The 22,542-nt window shown below is 36.3% G+C and overlaps 1 protein-coding gene across 1 annotated transcript; it reads right to left on the bottom strand.

The window, feature by feature from the left end:
• Positions 1-943: 943 nt before the first annotated feature.
• On the bottom strand, positions 944-22,319 carry minar1 (membrane integral NOTCH2 associated receptor 1). The gene is made up of 5 exons (XM_059527448.1): positions 22,032-22,319; positions 21,638-21,677; positions 18,590-20,874; positions 10,179-10,433; positions 944-1,818 (listed from the first exon to the last, which is right to left on the bottom strand). The coding sequence occupies exons 3-5, from the start codon at positions 20,834-20,836 to the stop codon at positions 1,621-1,623; spliced, it is 2,700 nt and encodes an 899-aa protein (XP_059383431.1). The 5' UTR covers positions 20,837-20,874; positions 21,638-21,677; positions 22,032-22,319; the 3' UTR covers positions 944-1,620.
• Positions 22,320-22,542: the final 223 nt, after the last annotated feature.

Consider the following 22,542-nt stretch of genomic DNA (forward strand, 5'->3'; position numbering starts at 1 on the left):
TTTTTTCTGTGTTTGCTCAGGCGTTGCTCCAAAACCTTGTGAGCTGATTACAGACAGCATTTAAGGCATCACATGCTGTTCCAAAGAGCAACGTGCTCGTGTCAAACTCTGAAATCAATTGTTAATCTAGTTTCCTATGTGCTTCACATTAGGAATGCTATTGCACACACAGTTGCTGTCAATTTAGAGCGCACCAAATCAGTCACTAAGGGCTTAGGATGCTGCCTTAGATTAGAAGATAGCTGACTATGTAAGCAATGCAGCCCATTAGTGTTAGAACAGCGTCTGAGTGCAATATTGTTTCTGACTAAAAGGCAGTTTTCATTCAACGGTCCTACAGCTTGACTTCTCAGAAGAATCACTCCTACAACGGGTGTAAAGAGCGTCAAAAGTGAACATCATTCAAGTAAGTTCACAGTTTTCGTTGCCAGGTCCAAATTTAGATCAGTCTGGTGAATAAGTGAAAAAAATAAATACATTCGACTTTCAGAGAAAAACTAAGCTAGTTGAAAGTGATTTGGCAATTCAAGTATACAGTATTATGATTAGTTATGATATAACAAGGCAAAGTATGTATAATCACAATCAAAGAGAAAGCAGCTATGTACTATGGTATAATTGTTTTTTACGTGTTGTATTGGTATTAATACAGAACCAATCAAAAGGAAATAAAGTCACGTGTCACTATTCAAACCAAATCAGTAAACATCGTTAATAGAGTCATTTAACTGTCCTCACATTGTACAATCAAATCCCCTCAACATGAAGGAATAATTTGCCTAAAAATGAAAATTCTGTCAAACCTGCATGGTTATTTTTTCTGCGGAACACAAAAAAGGACCATTTTTGAAGAATTCTAAATGACTTGCAATGAATGGCAATTTTATCCCCAATAAATTGCATATAAATGTGGGCAGTAATTTTTTAAATTATTTATTTATTTATTTTAAGAAGATGGTCATTAAAACCACAAAAAAATCCATGGAAAAGCACGGAAAAGCTTAGATACGGCACAAGGGTGAATAAACAATGACAGACTTTCATTTTTGGCTGAACTATTCCTTTAAGTTCTCACTGAACGCACACACTTGCGCGATCTGAATATATATTCCTTATAAAAAGGCATTGCACGAGCCCAAACATTTCAGTGATTTCCAAAGATAAATCCAACTCGTCTTTAAAACATTCTGTCAGCGTATTCATCAAAAAATAACTCTCGTTAAAATTTTCATACTTATAGTGAAGTAAAAAATAGAACACGCTTAAACATAAAGCTTTCCTTTTAGTTTCTATTGCAATACCAGAAAAAGAAACAGACATAAAACATATTGGTGCATTATATTCTGGACTATAAAACAAGGGTGCATTTCCAAGCCTTTAATTAAGGCCATCTACTACATAACAAATTATTCAGTCAAGTTATAAATATTGACTAGGGTAAATAAAAAAGACACATCAAATTGCAATCCTTTATCTCTTTGTTGTGATATATTTTGATTGACATTCCAGGAAAGTCTAAGGCCAGTGGCAGAAATCAGACCTAATTACAATCCCCGCAAATGAAGTCCCGTGTTTGTCCAAGTGAAATGAACACCATCTGACAGAAAACAAAGAGAAACCTCAAGACTTCATGGTGCAGATGGGCACTACGATGACAAGTATCACAGTGCAGGCGGCCGCAGCGATCAACGCGCCGATTTTACATGCCTTGGCTCTGCGAAACTCCGCCTCCTTGCGTTTGAGCAGCGAATCGTAGCCCGGCGTGTAGATGTCCTCCATCCAGTACTCCAGATTGTTAGGGTTGAGCGACTCCTGGACCTGCAGGGCAACAGAAAAAGGTGAGAGGTCCTGTGAAGTAAGGCGTCTGTGCCGAGTGGACCGTGATTGTGCCGTGAAATGAAGATGAATGAAGCCCTCGTCCAGTCGCCTCGATAACTGCAGACAGATTGCTGAAGCAACACATTCAGTCGAGATAGAATTTTTCATCAAATTGCCATTTTAATTGAATACATGGTGAGCCAGTGAGGGGGAAATGAGAAAGAGGAAAGTGTAATACAGCACTCGGTTCAGGATGAGAGAGAGAGATGTTCAAGTATGACAGCAGGGAAGATGGAAACAGTCAGGCAAAAATAGCCAGAGCAGCTGAAGGGGACAAAACAACATTTTCTGAAGAAATCTTGAATGGGGATTGTCTGTGCAGAAGTCACCATCAGGATGCTCGGGTGTCTTGGGCGGCTGCCAGCATGTTGATATACGGTTGCTGAGTGGTTCTGATTAGTTTTTGTTGTGTTATTTACAGTAGCTGCTCTTGTAAGTTGCTATCAGAGTTGTACAGCATTTAGAGTTGAGTTAAGGTAATTAACGGGATGAAGAATTCTAATTCAAATTTGAATCTGAGGAAGTATAACTATATTACTGTAACAAAGTTTGAAGTTTAAGGTTTATAGAGCAGAGAGACGGAAAGAATGCTAGAATGACAGAACGATAGATTAAATAATATGACAGAGAGAATGATAAATAGAACTAATGATAGACAGACAGACCAAACAAACTGGTGTTCCAAAGACAGCTAGAACGATAGACAGAACAAATGATAAAAAGACCAATAAAATAAGAACAACAGATAGATCGAATGATACAACAAACATACGTACAGAAGACCATTAGATAGAGCGAATGTCAGAACAGATGATAGAACGAACGAACGATAGAACGAATAAATGAATGATAGATAGAGTATTGCTCTTTAGATTGACAGAATGATGGACAAAATGATTGATAAAATAAACAGATGATAAATAGTAAGAAAATGATCAAAGGATAGATAGAATGAATGATCAATAAACAGACTGACAGAATCCTAGACAGAAACACAGAACGACAGAATGTTTAAGTGATAGATAGAACAACATAATCATAAATAGATTGACTGGACAATAGATAGAAGACAAAATGAGAGATAGAATGACAGAATCATAAATAGAATGACTGAAGAAACACTCTTATAAAATAAAAGTTCCAAAGGGGTGTTTTTTCACAGTGATACCATAGAAGAACCATTTTTGGTTCCACAAACATTCCTTCCTAAAAGAACTATTTTGAAGAACATTTAAAGATCTAAAAAACATTTTTAGATTATAAAGATAGATAGATAGATAGATAGATAGATAGATAGATAGATAGATAGATAGATAGATAGATAGATAGATAGATAGATAGATAGATAGATAGATAGATAGATAGATAGATAGATAGATAGATGTTTCAAGTGAACAGCTGGCTTTATCAGGGATTTCAGGAAAAATCCACCCACAGGCCATCTGAGATGCAGACGAGTTTGTTTCTTTTTCTGAACAGATTTGGAGAAATTTCTTTTGAAGTGGAAAGCTGCTTGTCTGTAAGAGACAAATCCATCACAAAGACCACTGCTTCCAGCTAAATTATGAGTCGTCTATCCATAATGCTGCTATATCCATTAAAACAAAACAATCAAGCAAAAACATTTCCAAAACAGTTCATAAATAAATATGGAGGAAGCATTATTATGTATTTTGGACAAATTTTTGGGATGTTAAAAACATCTTAATGATGGATTTGTTTGTTATAAACACGCTGCTTTATCCTTCACAAGATGTAATCTGATGGACTGGAGTGGTGTGGATTATTGTGATGTTTTTATCAGCTGTTTGGACTCTCATTCTGACGGCACCCATTCACTGCAGAGCATCCATTGGTGAGCGAGTGATGTAATGCTACATTTCTTCAAATCTTTTTTGATTAAGAAACAAACTCATCTACATCTTGGATGGCCATCTTAATAAAATTTTCATTTTGGGTTGACTCCTTTAATTCACCATAGCCAGAAAAAAATTATAATAATAATAATTTGGCGCAATTAGCAAGCCTTATTTGAACAAAATGATATTATAAAGATCAACATTAAAGCTATGATTTAATATTAATAATTTATTACATAACCATTGCCTACTTTCTTACAACACGACCAGTTAAAGAGACTAATTAAACCATAACAGAGCTGGCTTGTAAAGTTCCAGGGAATATAATTTTGCAAATAATACATATTTAGAGATGAATCCTCAACAGCACCGAACTCTCCTGTAAGAAACCTGAGATTAATTAAAAATCTCCCTCTCTGTAATTGCTATGGCAACAGAACTTTTACTAAGTCATCTAATGGGCCGTTCACACAGGACGTGTTCTTGTGTTCAGTCCGCACTGTTTTTTAATTGACTTGTACTTGTGAACACACACTTGTCAGTCTTTTTTGTAGTGTCAGGCTTCCCACACAGCTCAGAAGTCAATCAAACAGAACACAAAGGAGAGCAAATTTGAAATACTTTTTTTTTAAACTAAAAATGTATAATAATAATAAAAAACCTGTAATATAACTGTTTTAATTGTATTTTTTATTTTAAAATTGATATTATGAAATATATTAAATAAACAAATAAATACATAATGTTATTATTAAATGCATCAATTAATTTGTTCATTTACATTTGCATGTATACAATAAATAATAAAATAAATAACTGTAATATTAATGTAATTTATTAATTTACATTTTATTTTAATAGTTACATTATGTATCACATAAATAAATAATGTTAATATTAAAGGGATTCATTTAATTATTTAAGCATTTCCAATTTGCATGTGCAATAAATTAATTCATAAAAAATAGTACAAATAATAAAAGTTTTTTTTTTTAATACTAAATAAACACCTAAATAAATTACATTAATACGAAAGTTATTGATTTAATTAAGATATTGATTTAATAAAAGTTTTAATGCTAGTGTTTTTAACGCTTGTAACAATATCCAATATGTGACAGGCATCTGCCAAATAAATAAATAATTGTGAATAGAATTTTATGCAAATAAAAATATTGTACAATTGCATCCTTGCTGCATAAAAACCCTTTGCTTTGTCAGCCTTGTTGTTGGTTCGAAAGCGCTGTGCTGGGTCACTAAGAATCACTGGTACGTGGCATTTCTCAAGCTCCAATCTGTCTTTTTGATATTTTCTCTTTTTTCTGCTCCTCTCATGCTATGGTTGGGTAAGCAGGTCTTCAGAAAACCTACAGCCCTTGCAAATGGGCAAAATGGGAGATGCTCCCCTGCTCCGAGCCACATTTCCATGCACTGGGGTGAACATGTAACAGATTTGATGCAAAGATGTAGGGCACATTTTAAAATCGCACCAGCCAACGAAGAGGTCAGCGATGTCTTTTTCTGTTCCATCTTACTTTTTTACTTTGTTCAGTACAAGAACAGCTAGTTTTAAAGCCATCACTTGCTTTTGTCCATTCAAAACCATAAGGAGAGAGTCACTTAAATACGGGATAGATTATGCTATTGAATGAAAGAAGCTTGCTGAGTGCTGTCTCCTACACTAAAGCCTTTTTATTGTTAGCTGTGCTCTAACAATAGCACACGATTATGTCTGGAGATAGCAAAGAAAGATAAACACCAAACTGTAAGCCTTCATCTAAAACAAGCACACAACAGATGGTTTTATAGCCAGCGTGAATACAAAAATACCCTTTTTCCTTTAATACATGCTCCCGATCTTTGTAATCTTTTATCAAAACACAAAGGATCAAAATCCCCCATGCATTTTCAACTTTCAACAACTTGTTCTTGTTGATACCAAATAAAACACCAACTTTTCACCTAGAACTGATTCATTTCTGTGAATCCTTTGTTCGTGTGAACAGATTGGTTCAGAAAACAATCCAGTGATTCTTTTACGTTTTAGCATGGCGTACATGCTTCTCTTGTACACTGTAAACGATTTCGGTTGTTTTCACAGTATTATTGCTGTATTATCAGAGAAAGCTTACTGTAGAAACAGTTTACAGTAAGTTGCTGTCAATTTTATAACTTTTGCAGTATTATTGCTGTATTTCCAGCTTTGTCTTACTGTAGAAACTATTTACAGGACAGTTGCTGTCAATTTATGCTATTCTTTGAAAAAAACAATAGAGTGGGAAAATAATTACAGTAATCCTTATATTACTGTTAAATTGATGACAGTAATAATCCAACAGACAAGGAATTTTATTTATTAATTATATATTTATTTATAATTAATTTTATAATACATCGTTTCATAAGGTAACCCATATATTAAGGCATTTAGCATATAGTTAAAAAAAAGTTTAATGTTTTATGTGGGTGTTTTTTAATTGCGTATCTTTATGGTTGCAAGATTTTGACACAAAACCAACTAATCTCATAGGTTATAGCCAACAATTTTGTGGTTGGGAGGTAGTTGTAGAGATGTAGATGTCAATAATATAGGCTAGGTATATAGATAAAATCAATTCCCATGATTTTTTTTTATTATTATTATTTTGCTTTCTATTAAACACACTAATTACATAAAGAGCGGGATCGCACGGGATATACCTGGCAACCAATCATCTAAACCGTCAGCCCGCACTCATTTTCCAATTCATTTTCTGAGCTTTTGAGGATGAGCAAGATCAACAAGATCCTTAAGATTTATTCAATATCTTAAAGATGTGTATTTTTAAAAGTTTCACCCCAAATGTTAAATAATCGGTGGTGAGTTTGATAGTAGTTTGCAACACAAACATTCTAACGTTAACGTTAGACAGTTAACGTTAGCCAAATACTAATTATCACAAGGTTTGCTTTTAATGTTAGTTAATAATTTCAAGTTTAGAACAAAGTAATCAAAATGTTCTTGTTTCTGAACATTTGTGTGTAACTTACACCGTGTGCATGTGTCCTGTCGCGATCGAGGCCTTACGCGCCTAAGCCTAAAGCTATGTTCGAAATCGACCTATTACACTAATGTTATGCATGACTTGAAGGGACAACCACAGTGTTTTCAGTCATATTATACATTTATTACGTGAGTACAACCGATGTAAGTTACATTTAAAGTGAATACACAGGCAGTAAAAGTCTGATAGTCCTTTTTCAGACCAGACGTTCACAGGATATTGCTCACTCGTTTTCATTAACTTCTTTAAGTGCACTAGTTTATTAATATCTGGATACAGCCACTGCCAACGGACTGCGGATAATTTAGTTGTATATTTGATATTGTTTGATATTCACGATAATGGCTATTATAATCCCCGTTTTTTTGTCACTTTGGGTGCTTCTAATTTCTTATTTGTGACAAATCAGGTTCTCCCTCGAAATCGGGTCTCTGTTTTAATGGGAAATACAAACATTACATTTAAATGTAACCAGGAGAATTTTTACATTATTTGTATCAAGAAGGAAAATCAGAACGGGGATGCATTGTGAAACGAATACCTGTGGTTAATAAAGAGGTAAGTCATTTTCAGCTATTGAAGAACGCAGTAAAATTCATAAAATGAGAGCGGTTTTAGCTTTGTAACGGATCGAGGAGATCAGGATGTCTATGCAGTGTTGAATTTGTTTTTCATTTCTTTCAGCGTGTATGTTGTTCGACACTGCAGCGTGCTGATGAGTATCGCTCTTCAGTTAATAAAGAGGTAAGTCATTTTCAAGTCTGTTTATCACATTGATGTCAAGCTGTAGTGCAACTCAATTTTTGTGTTTTGTTCTCTATAGGCAGCAAAAACCTGGGATCTGCATTAGCCCTGTCAAGTCCGGAGAGTGTTTTTACCGTTTAATGAATTAAATTGTAATAAAAGTTTTTAAATGGACTTCTGAGTGTTGTCATAATTTACATGACATCTAATAATCAGTAATATAACTGTGCGAAAATTTTTTTTGCATACAAGCCTTTATATTTCATTTTTCAAAGCATGTAACAGATTGTAGTTAGTTATACGTTGTGTATATATGCGTATATGTGAATATAAAAACTACCGTAATCAATTATACTGCATAGTAACTTTACAGTATTTTAAAATACAGTGCAAAAACATGAACTGTAATTAATTTTACAGTATAAATATACTGCAAGTTATTATAAAGTATGTTGTGTACTGTAGTCAGATTTACAGTAATATTACCGTGGAATAAAATACTGAAGCTTGCTGGCTATTTGTTGCCAGTAAGTTACTGTTGATTTTACGTCAAAATTTTTACAGTGTACTCACTAAAACACTCTTTTAAAGTTATATTGTTTGTTTTATTGATTAAGTTTTATTAATGAGAATGCTTATTCCAACTGCTTATGCTACAGTTAATTTTTTTGTGGGAGTAGGCTACTAATGAATCTTAACAACTTCAACTTGTTTGCATTTACATTAAACAATACTAAAATCCATTTAAATAATATGCCTAAAAAGGTTAATAAAATAAAATACATTTGTAAAACAGTAAGTTGACTATATAAACAAATTGATCAGTCTTGTGTCTGAATGAATCTTTCAGAAAACAACTTTTTTTGTGTGATTCATATTACAAAATCTCACTAGAAATTTCCAGTGAAGCCATATATATGTACACTGAAATTGAAAACAGGACTCAAGGTACAGGAAGAATGGGACTTTTTAATAATAAAATAAAACAAAATGAACAAAAACTACCCCGAGGGGGGAAAACAGGCAGGCAGGTCAGGAACAAGGCATAGCAAAGGAGCAGCAGGTACATACCAAACATACAACAAGTACTTCTGACATATAACAATGGATCGGCACAGGACTGCAGGCACAAGGAGAATAAAAAGGGAGACAAACCAGGAAGGTAATGAGGGAGACACCGGTGGAGTAACTGAAACATTATTGAGATAACAAGAAGGCTGAAGTCAGAGCACATGGCACTAAAAATCACACAAGCCATGTGCTCACACACAAAACACAGTGTCCTCTGGTGGCCATCTAGGGCTACTTTAAGAAAAAAATAAATAAAGTTGTTTTATGCATTCAAATAATTAGACATGCTAAAACATAGAATTTTACAATAAAAAATATGGTGAGAAAAAAATGAAACATTTCATGTCGAGAAAAAAAAAACTGAATCCAGAAAAAGTAAAACGGGCCCTACTAGTGTGAGTGCTCTGTGCTCATAATTAGGTTTGTTTAACCGACCCTGGCCCGGTTGGAATAGGTGGGCCAGGGCACGGTTCGTTTGGGCTCAGGCGCGGTACGCGTGCAGTGTGAGCGCTAACCAAGCCAGAGTGCAGAACAGATACTATTTTGTGTGTGCTACTGTCATCATTACATCCGCAAACATATTCTATTACTACTAATACACTACATTTTTCACTAATTTCATTAAATCAAGTATATTTAGGTTTATAATGGATCTGGTTCTTACCTTATTAATGAAAATTTTTATTTATTTATTAATTTTTTTGGACAATGCAATCAAATCCTGGCCTGAATTATATATATATATATATAATTTTTTCTCATTGAACATCCAGTTTCACTCAGAAATATGTCAGATATCAGAAAAATTTGGTTGCAAACCGTATTTTGCAAACCGTATTTTAGAATGTTTTAAGACTGAACACAATAGACAAAAATACAGTGGGTTTTACCCTTCTCTCACTCCTCATGAGAAATCAAGGTCAGTGAGTGAAACATTTTCCTTTCCATGCAACAAAATGGTGAAACTATACTAATTAAAACTTTAAAAAATCCATACTTTTCAAAATATCTCAAAATCATCCACATAAACAAATGACCTCATTTCCATATTTAATGTTTCTCAGTTAAATAAGTCATTGAGTCATTGATTAAAGAACCCCTCAGATTGATTCAATCCAAAATTGTAAACAAATCATTCAAAATAGGTCAACTGACTCACTGAAATAATTAATTAAAATCAAAATGCAATCATATTGCATACTACATTTATTCTCATCAAACATGCAGGTCCACTCAGAAATACTTTAGATTCCAGAAGAAAATTAGGTTGGGAACAGCATTTCATGTTGGCATTGAAACGAAGCCAAGGACCCGCAGTAATTGAGAGTCAATGGCTGTCAACAATGAGTGATTTTAATAAGGATCATTAATATTTCACAGCACACAAGGTCACCTACTGCACTGACGACCTTCAGCTACACCGCCGGCATGTGGCAGAGAAGCACTGATTGAAAGAAAATCGAAGCCGTCATTCCCATGAGCCTCAGCTTTTGAAGCTAATCCCACACACAGCAAAGCCTCAAAGAACAGAGAAAATCATCAAGATTGGCAAAGCTGCAATTACAGCGGGGTGGCCTCTCACCTGCAGGTCCAGAGCGCTGAGCTTGTTCTTGTCTCCTGAGTTGCGTTTGTACTCTTCGATGGTCCAGGAGGGCTTGGAGCGCTTGCCGTCGGTGAGGCCAGTCAGCCGCAGGTCCGTGTAGAGAGGGCTGCCCTTCACATGAGACTTGACGGCGGGAGGGAAGTGGTGAGGGCTGAACACCTGCTCCACCAGGTAGGAGTCCTTGGGCAGCTTTGAGGAGCGGTGGGCCTGGTTGGCATCATACTGACGATCTGTCTGTAGGGGAGAAACGGGAGGAAAGGTCACCGAGGAGGAAGCTTCCTATCTCTTCTGTTGATTTGAGGATAACTTTAGATGCATTTAAAGACTGGTGACACTGAAGGCAAAACAAAAAGAAGGGTTTTATAACCCTTTTTCACACCTCGTGAGTCGTGACCAAATTAAACATTAACAAATGCTCCTCTGTAATGCAAACCTAACAAAAAAGCCAGAGAATCTGTACTAATCAAAACTACTTCCATCCACATTTACATCCAGCAACACTATTATTTTTTAACAAAACCCCAAACCTTAAAGGTATAGTTCACCCAAAACTCAATCTGAAAATCAGAGAGGTCTCAGAATGCATCAAAAATATCTTAATTCCTGATCTGAAGATGAACGGAGGTCTTACGGTTTTGGAACGACATGAGGTTGAGTCATTAATGGCAAAATTTTTATTTTTGGGTGAAGTATCCCTTTAAAGGGATAGTTTCAAAAATGAGAATTTGTTGTTGTTGTTTGTCAATTTGTTCTAAACCTGTATGAATGTTTTTCTTCTTCTAAGTATAAATAAGTTGATGGTTCCCATTGACAAATGTTTGGTTACCCATATTCTTTAAAATATATATTTTTGTGTTCAGCAGAAGAAAGAAACTCATACAGATTTGAATACATTTTAAAATGTCTTCAGTGACACATGATCCTTCAGAAATCATTCTAATATGCTGATTTACTGCTCAAAAAACATTTATTATTATCAATGTTGAAAACAGTTGTGATGTTTCGTGGAAACCCCGTTAATCGGGATACTTTGGTGAACAGAGAATTTAAAAGAACAGCATTTATTTGCAACATGAAGAAGCTTTTGTTTAAAGTCTTTACTGTCACATATGATGAATTCAGCGCATTCTTGCTGAATAAAAGTATTAATCTCTTAAAAAAAAACTCTTACTGGCCCCAAACTTTTTAAAAGTAGTTTAACATAAACTGCCATAGTCATAAACAATACCACAACTGTGAACAATAGCATATAGCACTTCTAAACTGGACAGTTTTCACCAGAGTAAAAATAAAACACACTTTGAAGAAGATTAAAATCATAGAGACTTATGATTGAGTGGCACCTACAGCACTGCATCATGTTAACAACTTTTTTGAACTTCTGTAGCAACTGCTTATCAATGCCCTTCCAGCTAACAGGGAACATTCTGACAAGGTTGCAAATTAATGTTCACAGAATGTTTGTTCAAAATTCTGGATTCAAAGCATTTAAAGCATTTAATGCCCTCAAGACAAGAACGAAAAATAATGTTTTTTCTGCAGTACTTAAATTGTACATTCATCAAACATTTTTGAAATTATTTTACTTATTTCAAAACATTCAGAGGACATTCAAAAGCAACATTACTATGATGTTTGCATAATAATCAACTGAAATGTTCACTGAACATTCACATGAGCCAAAAAAAGAAAAAAGTCTAAAAACTGAATCTTTTGAACATTCAGAAGTAATGTTTTAAAAACCTTAAAGGTAATATTAGCAAACCATTCTTTTTGTAAATTGGGCTGGCAGTCAACCAAAAAACCCTCTAACAACACTATGGCAACTTTTGCACAGGCAAACACCTCCTTTTCTTCAACAATTCAGAGTTATTTGACTCATAGGACAAAAACGAGCAGCCGAACACCAGGGGAACACCAGGAGCGGATACAAACACCGCATCAGCTATAAGTTTCAGCAAAAAGCATGCTGGCGCTGCATGAGTCTAACTAGTAACGATATATAGATATACGGTGCAAGCAAGAATGACTGCAATCTTGTCTGTGGAGCAGGAAATGTGTGTTCGTCTCGGTCCTTAGACTATTATAAAGAATAATATCTGAGTCAGGAGCTTATTTCTGTCCGTAGGGGCACCAGAGTGCTGCAGCTTATACAACCTGAAAGATTTGATTATCATGAACTGGGTCATGCTACAAAACGAGCGCCGTTAGTGCATAAAAACATAACTTTAGTAACGAGCAGTAGCTTGTATTATGTTTATATATTTTTCTAAACAAAATATAGCAACATTGTGTTTAAAAAAAATTTGATTTTTTCATGAGGATGTTATTTTTTTTATCTTGTTTCCATTTGTCATATTAGTAAATAGGCACAGTATAAAACAGGAATACTGTTATGATCAGATTTCCCTTTCTAAAATAACTAATTATCCCATAAATTGGTCAAAAACACTATAATGACACCATCATCCTTTCAAAAAGTCATTGTCAACCTGCACCATGATCTTCTAATTAAAAAGTGAATATTTGTCGAACTATTAGCATTACATTAAGAAGCTAAAAATAATATATTTACAAATTATGCTTTACAAATGCAATGCTAATTTGCATTCATAAAGTTATTACTTATTAACCAAATTTAGCAATTCACAAACTCCCAAAATACTGTTGGGTGGATTTGTGACTGGTTTTGAGAATTTCTTTTCAAGAACCGGTTTACACATCTCTTTAACTTTTGTTCTCTTCAGTCAATCAGATGGCAGTTTAAAGTCTAGCCAATTATTATAAACCTTGCTTAATGTTTTGAGGCATTTTTTACTCTCACCATCTTCAGCAAAAAGAGAAGAAAAATACAATAAACAATAAATAAATAGAAAGAAAGAAAGTCAATGGACATTTTGTGTTGTTCACCAAACTGCATATGCATCAATATCATTTCAATTAGGTCACAGACATCACATTGGACATGCCCCAAAACAACCTTAGAACAATCACTGAAATATACAATTACTTGCAGGTGTTTTTGTGCCAAAATCCCATAGGGTTTGCATGGCAAAGATAAGGAAAATGTTTTCTCTTCCATCAGAACAGACTGTGGCCTATTTTCCGGCTGCTACCCAGCAGATAGGAACTATATTATCTAAATAATTTCAATATAATTGCAGTACTCATGTTCTGTAATGTCATTTGTGTTTCTCAGCCTCCATACAGTTTGTATCTCTTCAACAAAAACCCACCCACGTTCTTCTTGTTCTCTCTCTCTCAGCTGAAATTTAAGGTAAGGTGTTGCTCTGTCTGGCCTGAGCTAAGGTGAAAATTAAAAAAAGCCACAGGAGTGAGAGCCGAAGAGTGTAATGTTGATCCACCTCCTGTTTTCCAGCAGGGAAAGACTAATCAAACAACCACATATGCAAATGAGGGAAGGCCAACTGAGAGAAGGAAAAATATGGTCTTTCTGATATTTATATGAGGTGTAGGTTATTCCTCACCAGAAAGCAGCAGTAGGGATATAATATGTGCTGCAGGTCAGACTCAGTGTCAAACAGACGATCTTCTAACCACAAGCATTCTGTATTTATTTCTTCATACTGTAACATAACCAACACATTACAAGTTATACATACATGTATTGCGGCATTGCAGTAAATTAAAACTCTTTATTGCTGTTATAAATTCATTAAGTGTAATCTCACTGAGCCACAATATCATTAGTGTTGTTGCTAAGCAAAAATCATTATTACAAGTGCTCATAATTAGTAGTGGTTTTAAACACTGGCACGTAGATGTTTATGCAAAGGCAATGTGTGCTGATGAGTTTAATTCACGTTTAATCTGAAGTACTCAAATTACTAAAGCTGTAACCAAAAATAAAGCTGAATGGTTATATAAAAAAATAAAAAGCTGAGAAACAAAATCACATAACAAAATCACTATACGAAATACTATAATGGTACATAAACAAAACTAGAATTAATTTAAAAGTATTAAATGTAAAATAAATATAAAGCTAAATATATATATTTTTTTAAATCACCAAAAAGGCATAAACATAAAAGCACATAAAATTACTAAAACTGAAATTAAAATGAAAACTAAATCTATAATATCAAAAGATAATTTAAAATTAGTCATGAATAAAAAAATAAGTTGATGTAAAAGTACTAAAACTGTTTTTAAAAACTTAGTTTTAACCTTTTCTATAGATTAAACTTATTTTTATATAAGTACTAAATATGAAATAGCACACATAAAAAAACGAATAAGCCTAAACTAAGCTTAAAATAATACTTGAGCAAAATAAATAAATAAATAAATAAATAAATAAAATACTATAATAGTATAAAATGAATTTTCTCAAATATACTGAAAAATGAAAGCTAAATAGAAATATTAAAAAACTAAGTACTAATCACAACAAAATCACAAAAAGCTACTAAAACTTAAACTAATAATATTACAATAGTATATATACTATTATAATACTAGTAAAAGTAATAGTAAAAGACAGGGTGCTTAACCAGTCAGAACACCTTTAGGCAACCAATAATCAAAATATTGGCAATCACCACACACAAACTGTTGTGCCTGAGAGATTAGCACAGGAAACGCCTTCACATTTGCAAATTATGTAGTCCTTAATTTTGTCACCTCTCTTCAGTATATACTTTGTCCAACACAGTTTGAAGTTGAATGGGCACACACAGTCTTAATTAAAACCTTGTTGAAGATAGCCTTCAAATGAAGCGATTAAAAGCACTGCTTGTTTATACTCAGCCAAGTATTTAAAGTGTGCTTTTAGCCTGACCACTACTGATTTGAGCTTATCGCTTGGCTAGCTGGCACTTTTGTTAGGGCTTGAAGAAAAAAAGGTTTGCATTGCCCTTTATCAAGGGCATTTTGCCAGAAGTAACGGATGTTGTGCTAAGTGCCTGTCTGGAAATGACAGTTCTCTCATATCTTCTGGCTTCATTGGCTGCGCTCTTGCATAAAGAAGTCGTGCTAAAAGGCTGGCATAACAATTTCATGTGAATTAGAGGCAGGGTGATACAGACAGAAAGAAAAACAAAGAGAGTGACAGAATGCATACAGTAAGACTAACATTAGCCCAGAAAAACAATTACCAAAACATTCACAGCTGATTAGATGTGTGCTAGACAAGCTGTTAGCTTCGAAACCCCATTGACAGTGCTGATTTAAAAACATGAAAGCAATGCTTTTAAATGAAAGATGGAGAAGACAAAAAGTTTATGTCAAAAATAAATTAAAACAGCTTCGACGTTAACAAGCTCCACCCCAAAACTCACACCATTGGTCAGTAGGCCAATGTTGCTGTCAGGGTGTTTGAGAATCTCAAACTATCAGATCGATGTCTGATAGTGGCACAAAACACAAGTGCTTCCAGTTTTCAGGAAAATTAACAAAGAAATTGCTTCTTTATGGTCAACTAAACTCAAACTACACACCTTACCTTTCAATTAGGGTGACCTCAAAAATTACAGAGTGGTGAAAAGCACAAGGCTGATGTGTGCTCTCATTAATGTGAATGAGGTTTGATTAGCCACCAGTTCCCTGTGCGACCATTCACTAAAATTAACTACAGCTTGGACTGTCCCAGAGCGCAGAGACTTTTGGCACTCGCGACTTCCCCAAAAAGATCAGAAGGGACGATACAGGAACTGGCAGGCATCTAACCAGGGCAATAAGCCAAGAAGACGAGAGCGAGAGGCAGAGGAGGAAGATTGAAAAAACATGAAAATATTCCCCAGGACTAGAGAAGGGGAAAGTGTTGCATGCATTGCACAGTCTGAAGAGAAGACAGAAGACCAGAAGACACCAGAAGAGTATGATGAAAATGTGAAGAATAGAATAGAATAGTAAGCCAAAAAAAAAAAGAAACAGAATGGAAAAAAAGAACATAGCACAACATTATACAGTAGAATTGAATAGATCAAAATACAACATATCAAATTAGAATAGAATAGAATAGAAACCAAAAGTGGAAACAGAATGGAACAGAAACGAACAGAATAAATTCCAAAATGGAATAAATAAAATAGCAGAAAAATTATACTGTAGAATAGAAGAGAATATAATAGATTAAAATGTATATATATAAAAAAATCAGACAAGAATATAAAGACATTATAAATAAGAATAAGACAACACAGAATGTAACAAGAGAATAAGTAAGATGAGAACAGAATAAAAAATAGAACAGAACAAAATAGAACCATAACATAAAATAATAACACAAAACAGAACAAACAAATAATAAGTAAAACGATAGAACCATAACAGAACATAATAAACAGTGAAAATCAGAACAGGACAGACCCTTAACATGACATAACATATTTAATATCAGAGGAAATAAATAAAACAGAACAAAACAGAACCATAACATAACATCTCTGATCCTTCATCACTGACAATACTGTAAAAGCATGGTCTTGTTCCTGTTTTCCTCCTGCATGAAACCCACACTCTATTACCCATAGAGAGTCAACTGTATCCAGCTTGCCTACTCAAGACTTAGGTCATGATCTTCTTTCACTTTACTTTTTTGTGGCATCCTATGAAAATGTCATCAGAAATAAATCACCAGAAACTGATTTCCTGCTTTTTGACACCATGAGTCCTTCTATTTTCCTAAAGCAGTGTACAAAGAAACACATTCATCTGCCTTGCAGTATTCATGGAATACTTGAGCTTGTTTACATAGCCTTTTCAATGCTGCAGAGCACTGAAGCTTCAGCCCATAGATGTGTCAACATATTAACTTGAGCTCTGGTAAATACTTTACAGGACCAATTTGCCATGAAATCCTGTTCCTCTGGGGGGACTGAAATTAAAATTATTTGTCTGATTCTCTGTTGTGCCCTGCACTCAGTCTGTGCCCCCATCTGGGCTAAAGTACAGCTAGTTGTAGGGTAGAATAGAATAATTGTGTGATAATTGCACCACAAGAGAGCATGGCTTTATTATTGGAGATAAGATATTAAAGCTACATTGCTTCAAAAAAAAAAAACATGCCTGCTTGTATTTTGGGAAGTGATGGAGGGTAATTGTGCATAATCACCTAGGGGTGTAAACCATTGCAAAACCACGCAAGGGTGTAGGAGAAATCTGACAACCTTCTCAGCCTGGCACATGTACATCAAGTAAGTTACGTAGCATTCATCTATCTGTCGCTACTGATTTGCGTAAAACCCGGTAAGTGGGCACTTGTATAAATATGTTTAACCCTTACCGATAGTGTGTTTGTTTATTCCATTAATTGTCAGTGCTGGATTTTTGTCTTAGCACAGAAACCAAACTCTTAAAACAAAATGACCATTGCCTAAAAATGTACTGCCCCAGTAGTCAATGAATGGAATATAATGGTAGATTTCATAAAATGTGTCCCACAGTTCATATGACAGACTAAATCCAAAAGGATGCAATGTTGGTAACCAAATCTTGATTTTACCATTATCAGGTAAAGGTAAGGTATAGACTGATCTACATGTCACTAACAAGCCAATAAATTAATGCAGCAGTTATTTGCTATTTCACTAAGTTAGTGAGTGACATGACATTCAGCCAAGTATGGTGACCCATACTCAGAATTTGTGCTCTGCATTTAACCCATCCAAAGTGCACACATACAGCAGTGAATACACACAAACCATGAACACACACCCAGAGCAGTGAACACACACACACACTGTGAACACACACCCAGAGCAGTGGGCAGCCATTTATGCTGTGGCGCCCAGGGAGCAGCTGGGGGTTCAGTGCCTTGCTGAAGGGCACCTCAGTCATAGTAATGCCGGCCTGAGATTCAAACCCACAACCCTAGGGTTAGGAATCAAACTCTCTTACCACTAGGCCACGACAGGTTGATCGTGTTAAAATAAAAATATTACACATCTTACCAGCTGTGCCACTGGAACTGACGACTTGTCTTTTGTAGTGTTGACTAGCTGATTCACACGATAGTGGGTGGAGTAAGTGTAAATGGCTTCAACCAACAAGGCAGGGTATTTGCACTTAGTGTAAATAGACATTCCGATACATTTTTAGGCTATGTACACCATCAATGCTTTTTCAAAGCACTTTCAGAATATCATTTTGCTTTCAATAGGTACATGTAATGTATTATCATTCTGAGCTCAACACAGCATTAAGTCATTACAGTGAGTTCATTGACAATGTAAGATTTCTGTCCATTTTGGATTTAGACCAATGACTCTTGCGATGTTATTTGTCAGTTTTGCCAAACGGTCGTTAAAAAGAGTTGCACCATTCTAGTGATTCAATCAGTGTGATAGCAATGCAATGCACTCTTTTATCAACAACAAATTCAACATGCAGTAAGGACAAAAAAGTGCAGTATACAGGTTTGTTACCTCTCTGGGTTTCCTATGTCTGTCCTTGCCTTCACTATGCCGGTCTCTTTCTTTCCCTTCTTCCCCTGTGTGCCCAGAGTAAGAAACAGTCCTCCAGTCTCGAGGTGAGTTGGTGATGCTGGCCACTTTGGATTCAGTGGCGCTGTTCTCCTCGTTAAGTGACCTGGATGACCTGCGTGTGAACATGCTCTTCTTAAAAGCTTTAACTCTCAGGCTTTCACTTTCATCAGCCTCCGAGCTGCACCATTCTGGACTTTTTTCCACCTTCATGTTGTGTCCAGTGGTGTGACACTGGAAAACGTGAGGTGAGAGGTTCACGTCGGTCTTAATCTGTTCCACGAGACCATTATCACTTGATTTCCCATAAGCCTCTGGTTCTTGAATCTTCTCATCCAGTCTAGTAAGCTTCGAGAGGACCTGAGAGATCTCCCCTCGTACCCCTGAAAGAGACTCGAGCTTCTTCTCAATCTCGCCAATCCTGAGTACCAGTTTGCAGACACTATCTTTGAGCTCATCATCCGAGTTCTCCAGTGACTGGAAGAGGCGGTCGAGCTTGATCCCGGTTTTGCCCAGCTTGACAGTGTTACGATCAGGTGAGCTGTCCCCGTCTGATTTCGTCACCTGAGACAGTGAACCGTTGCTGTTGTAGCATGATGACTGCACAACTCCAAGAGAGCCGCAAACGCTCATGTCATCCAGAAAGCGAAAGATGTCACTGATATCATCACTGACAATCTCAGAGTCTTCATCTGAGTGTTTGAAGGGTGGCCTCTCTCCATATTTGTTGTGACCAGTGTAATCTTTCGCTTTCCTACCTTCGGGTTGTTCCGTCTGGGTCCCAACACTCATGCCATTGTCCACATTGCTCGACTGAAATGATGGACAGTTGACACTCTTTTCCTTGTACCTTTTCCCAACCTCTCTTTTCTCAACACTGGGTCCACAAGCCACAGAAGACATCTCTTTTGTCTTGATTCCATTGGACTTCTTGGGGAATCCTGAGGGAGAGGTAGTGGGTTTGTCCTTTGCACACTGAAAGTGCTGATCGTTTTCCATGGTGCTGATGTTATGACGGTGATTGTCTTTTACCACTTTGCCATTTAAAAATGACCTCTCAAAGTCAGGACCTTCTTCGGTATTGAGACTCAAGCTCTTGACAGGCCAGACTGGCTGTTTTCCATGCTTGCTCGAAGTCCTCCTGTTGCTCACGCACTCAGAGACCGTTGTAGGTCCAAAGTAAGTGGACGCTTGCAAGTCATCTAGGCTCTCATGCTTCACCCGTGATTTGTTTTGAATGGGTGAGCTGACAGGTTCAAAGTAAGGGTTGCTGTATGGCAGCTCGAAACTGTGATTGAAGAAAGTGGGAGGCTTGCTCAGCTCCCTCCTGTGGTGGTACTCACCCCGAGCTTTGGGATTCACTCTGCACTCTGTAGTGATCACATGGGGTGAAAAGGCAACAAGGTTGTGAAAATCCTCTTTGAAGATATTCCGCTTTTGCACGCACGAGTGCACAGTGAAAGGCTCTCTGCTGGACACGAAAACATCCTTGATCCCTGGGTTGGTGTGGAGAGATTCCTGGTCCGTTGTTGACTCGCTGTCTATGTCCATGGGGAAGTAAGTGCTCTGCATCTCGCACGGAGGAGGACTGACGCTGGGGTACTGTGGCAGATGCTGTAGTTTATCCAGCGATGCTGCTCTACATTTCAGATCCTTGGTGACCCCCAAGAGGAAGTTGGGTTCTGAAGTTGGTATAAACTGCTGGCAGTTATTGCAGTCAGATTTTGTGCAGGGTGACTTCCGAGAGACGTGATGACCCCTGGTGTCCATGAGGTTATACCCCCTGTCATTATCATTGAATTTATACACATCTGATTCAGATCGACAGGACTCAAAGGACTGGTTCTTGTGAAACTTGGGTCTACGACCCAATGGCAGCTTGTCTTTGGCAATACCTCCATTCATCTGGATGAGATTAAACATGGTGACAATGTCTGCTGCCACCATGAGCTTCTTGGACTGTTGGTCCTCCACCGAGCACCTCATCTTGTCTTTGAATAAGGTTGCGGGGAAAGCTGGATCCAAGCATGCTGTGTAGAACAGCAGACTCCTCAGCTTAGCCAAATGGACCAAGTCAAACCTGGCACACAGGGACTTGCAAAGGTCTTGGTATGAAACAGTGCTATACTTAGTATCCAATTCCTCCAAAATCCTCACAAGGAAGAGGGAATACTCTGGCATGGCATCCATTGCTGTTTTAATTCTTGATTTTGTGAGGAAAAGACAGCCTGCAGGGGACAGATGAATGATTAGTGACTGAAGAAATGTGATCCATCTGCCAAACTACAATAAAAATCATATCAAGATGCAGGACTGTAACCATCATAGACATACTCAGAATATTGATTGATTAGTATGGGGGTTTCAATGAGTTTTACATTGGGCTCCAAAGTTTGAGACTATAGAATTCAAAACTTTGAGTTTTTTCTTTTTTTTTTTTTTAAATTAAGACAAAGAAAAGTTATGGCATAAAAAGAATAATAAAAAAAATTCCTGAGATTTTGCACCATTTCTACATTTGTGACATTATGTGACTCCCTTATGCGGAATATCAGATTTTCATGCTTTAGTTATGCTCAAATCATGCTGGATAACTTACAGTAGATATTGTACAGTCTATGCCAGCTCAAGTTCATAAGGTCATTAAAACAATTCTGAGAAATTCTAAAATGATGCACGTTTACTTACTGAAATAATACTAATTATAGTGATTGTGATTAAAAAGCATTATGATTTGGGAGAATCTGATGAGAAATATTTGAGTTGATATTCAGATCTACAGACTTTGGTACCATTAACTAATATGATCACAGTTTCAGATATTGTTTAGATCTCTTCTGAAACTCTATAGAAGAGATATGAGATGACTAAAAAATATTTCAGGAGAACATTTTCAAATGTTAAAGCAAAAGTCTCCATTTGCTCTCCATTGACCTCATTGCTGTCGAGGGGAAACAATATGAAATAAATCACATTTGTAATTTTTCTTACCTATTGATTTGTAACCCACTGTGCATTTGGTCCCTCCGGTCTTGAATATAAAAGAAAGAAAAAACAGATTCTTATTTGCAATGAAAATCTTATATAAAAATGCAGAACTACTGAATTAAAATGCTCTGATGCATGTAAAGAAACTATTGCTTTACACATGCAACTGCGGTTCAGTTGCATAATATGACTGTAAATTAATTTCCACTGCAAGTATGCATGTATTAAAATCCTGTCTCCAAGCCTCAGAAAAAAAAACCGATTGGGGAAAAAAGCAGTATAAATGAGCACATTCACAATCACGAGAAAAGGGGATTTAAAATCAGCCCATAACAATGTGAAAATACAAAATTTAAGATCCGTAATAAATTACCAAGAACAGAAAAAGAACCCACACCTATTCAGCGGTCCCATCTGCTGTTCTCTGAATCGAAAGCGAGAAAAAACTGGACAGCGATGTTTTAACTCAGAAGTGCATTATTAATCCACAGACATTTCTTTGCAGTTGCACGGCACAGCATCAGCACCATAAATCCCCGCGTCCACCTGACCACTGGGAATGCTATGGAATGGCCTCTCTTCATCGGTATCCCATCCGGATCGCAGGGGGAGTTTGGTGAGGGAGCTGCTCTGTCTCCATCTGATGGAGCTCAGAGAGCTCAACTCGTCTTTGTTTCCACCTAGAATGACGTAATTTCACTTTAAGACCATCGCAAACGTGGAGACAGGCTGAGGAATGGACAAACAGGAATTAAATCGCATTATGCATTTAATAGAAACGCGCTGCGTGACGCATGCGGGATGCTCAGCCATGCGGGAATTGCAGATCGCAAACACTGCATAGTAGGCTATAACGCTACTCTCTCATCTCTGCACGTTCAGATGAAAACACGTTTAAATAGAAAAGA

The sequence above is a fragment of the Carassius carassius genome, chromosome 3 (genome assembly GCF_963082965.1).
Source record: "Carassius carassius chromosome 3, fCarCar2.1, whole genome shotgun sequence".
Lineage (NCBI taxonomy): Eukaryota > Metazoa > Chordata > Actinopteri > Cypriniformes > Cyprinidae > Carassius > Carassius carassius.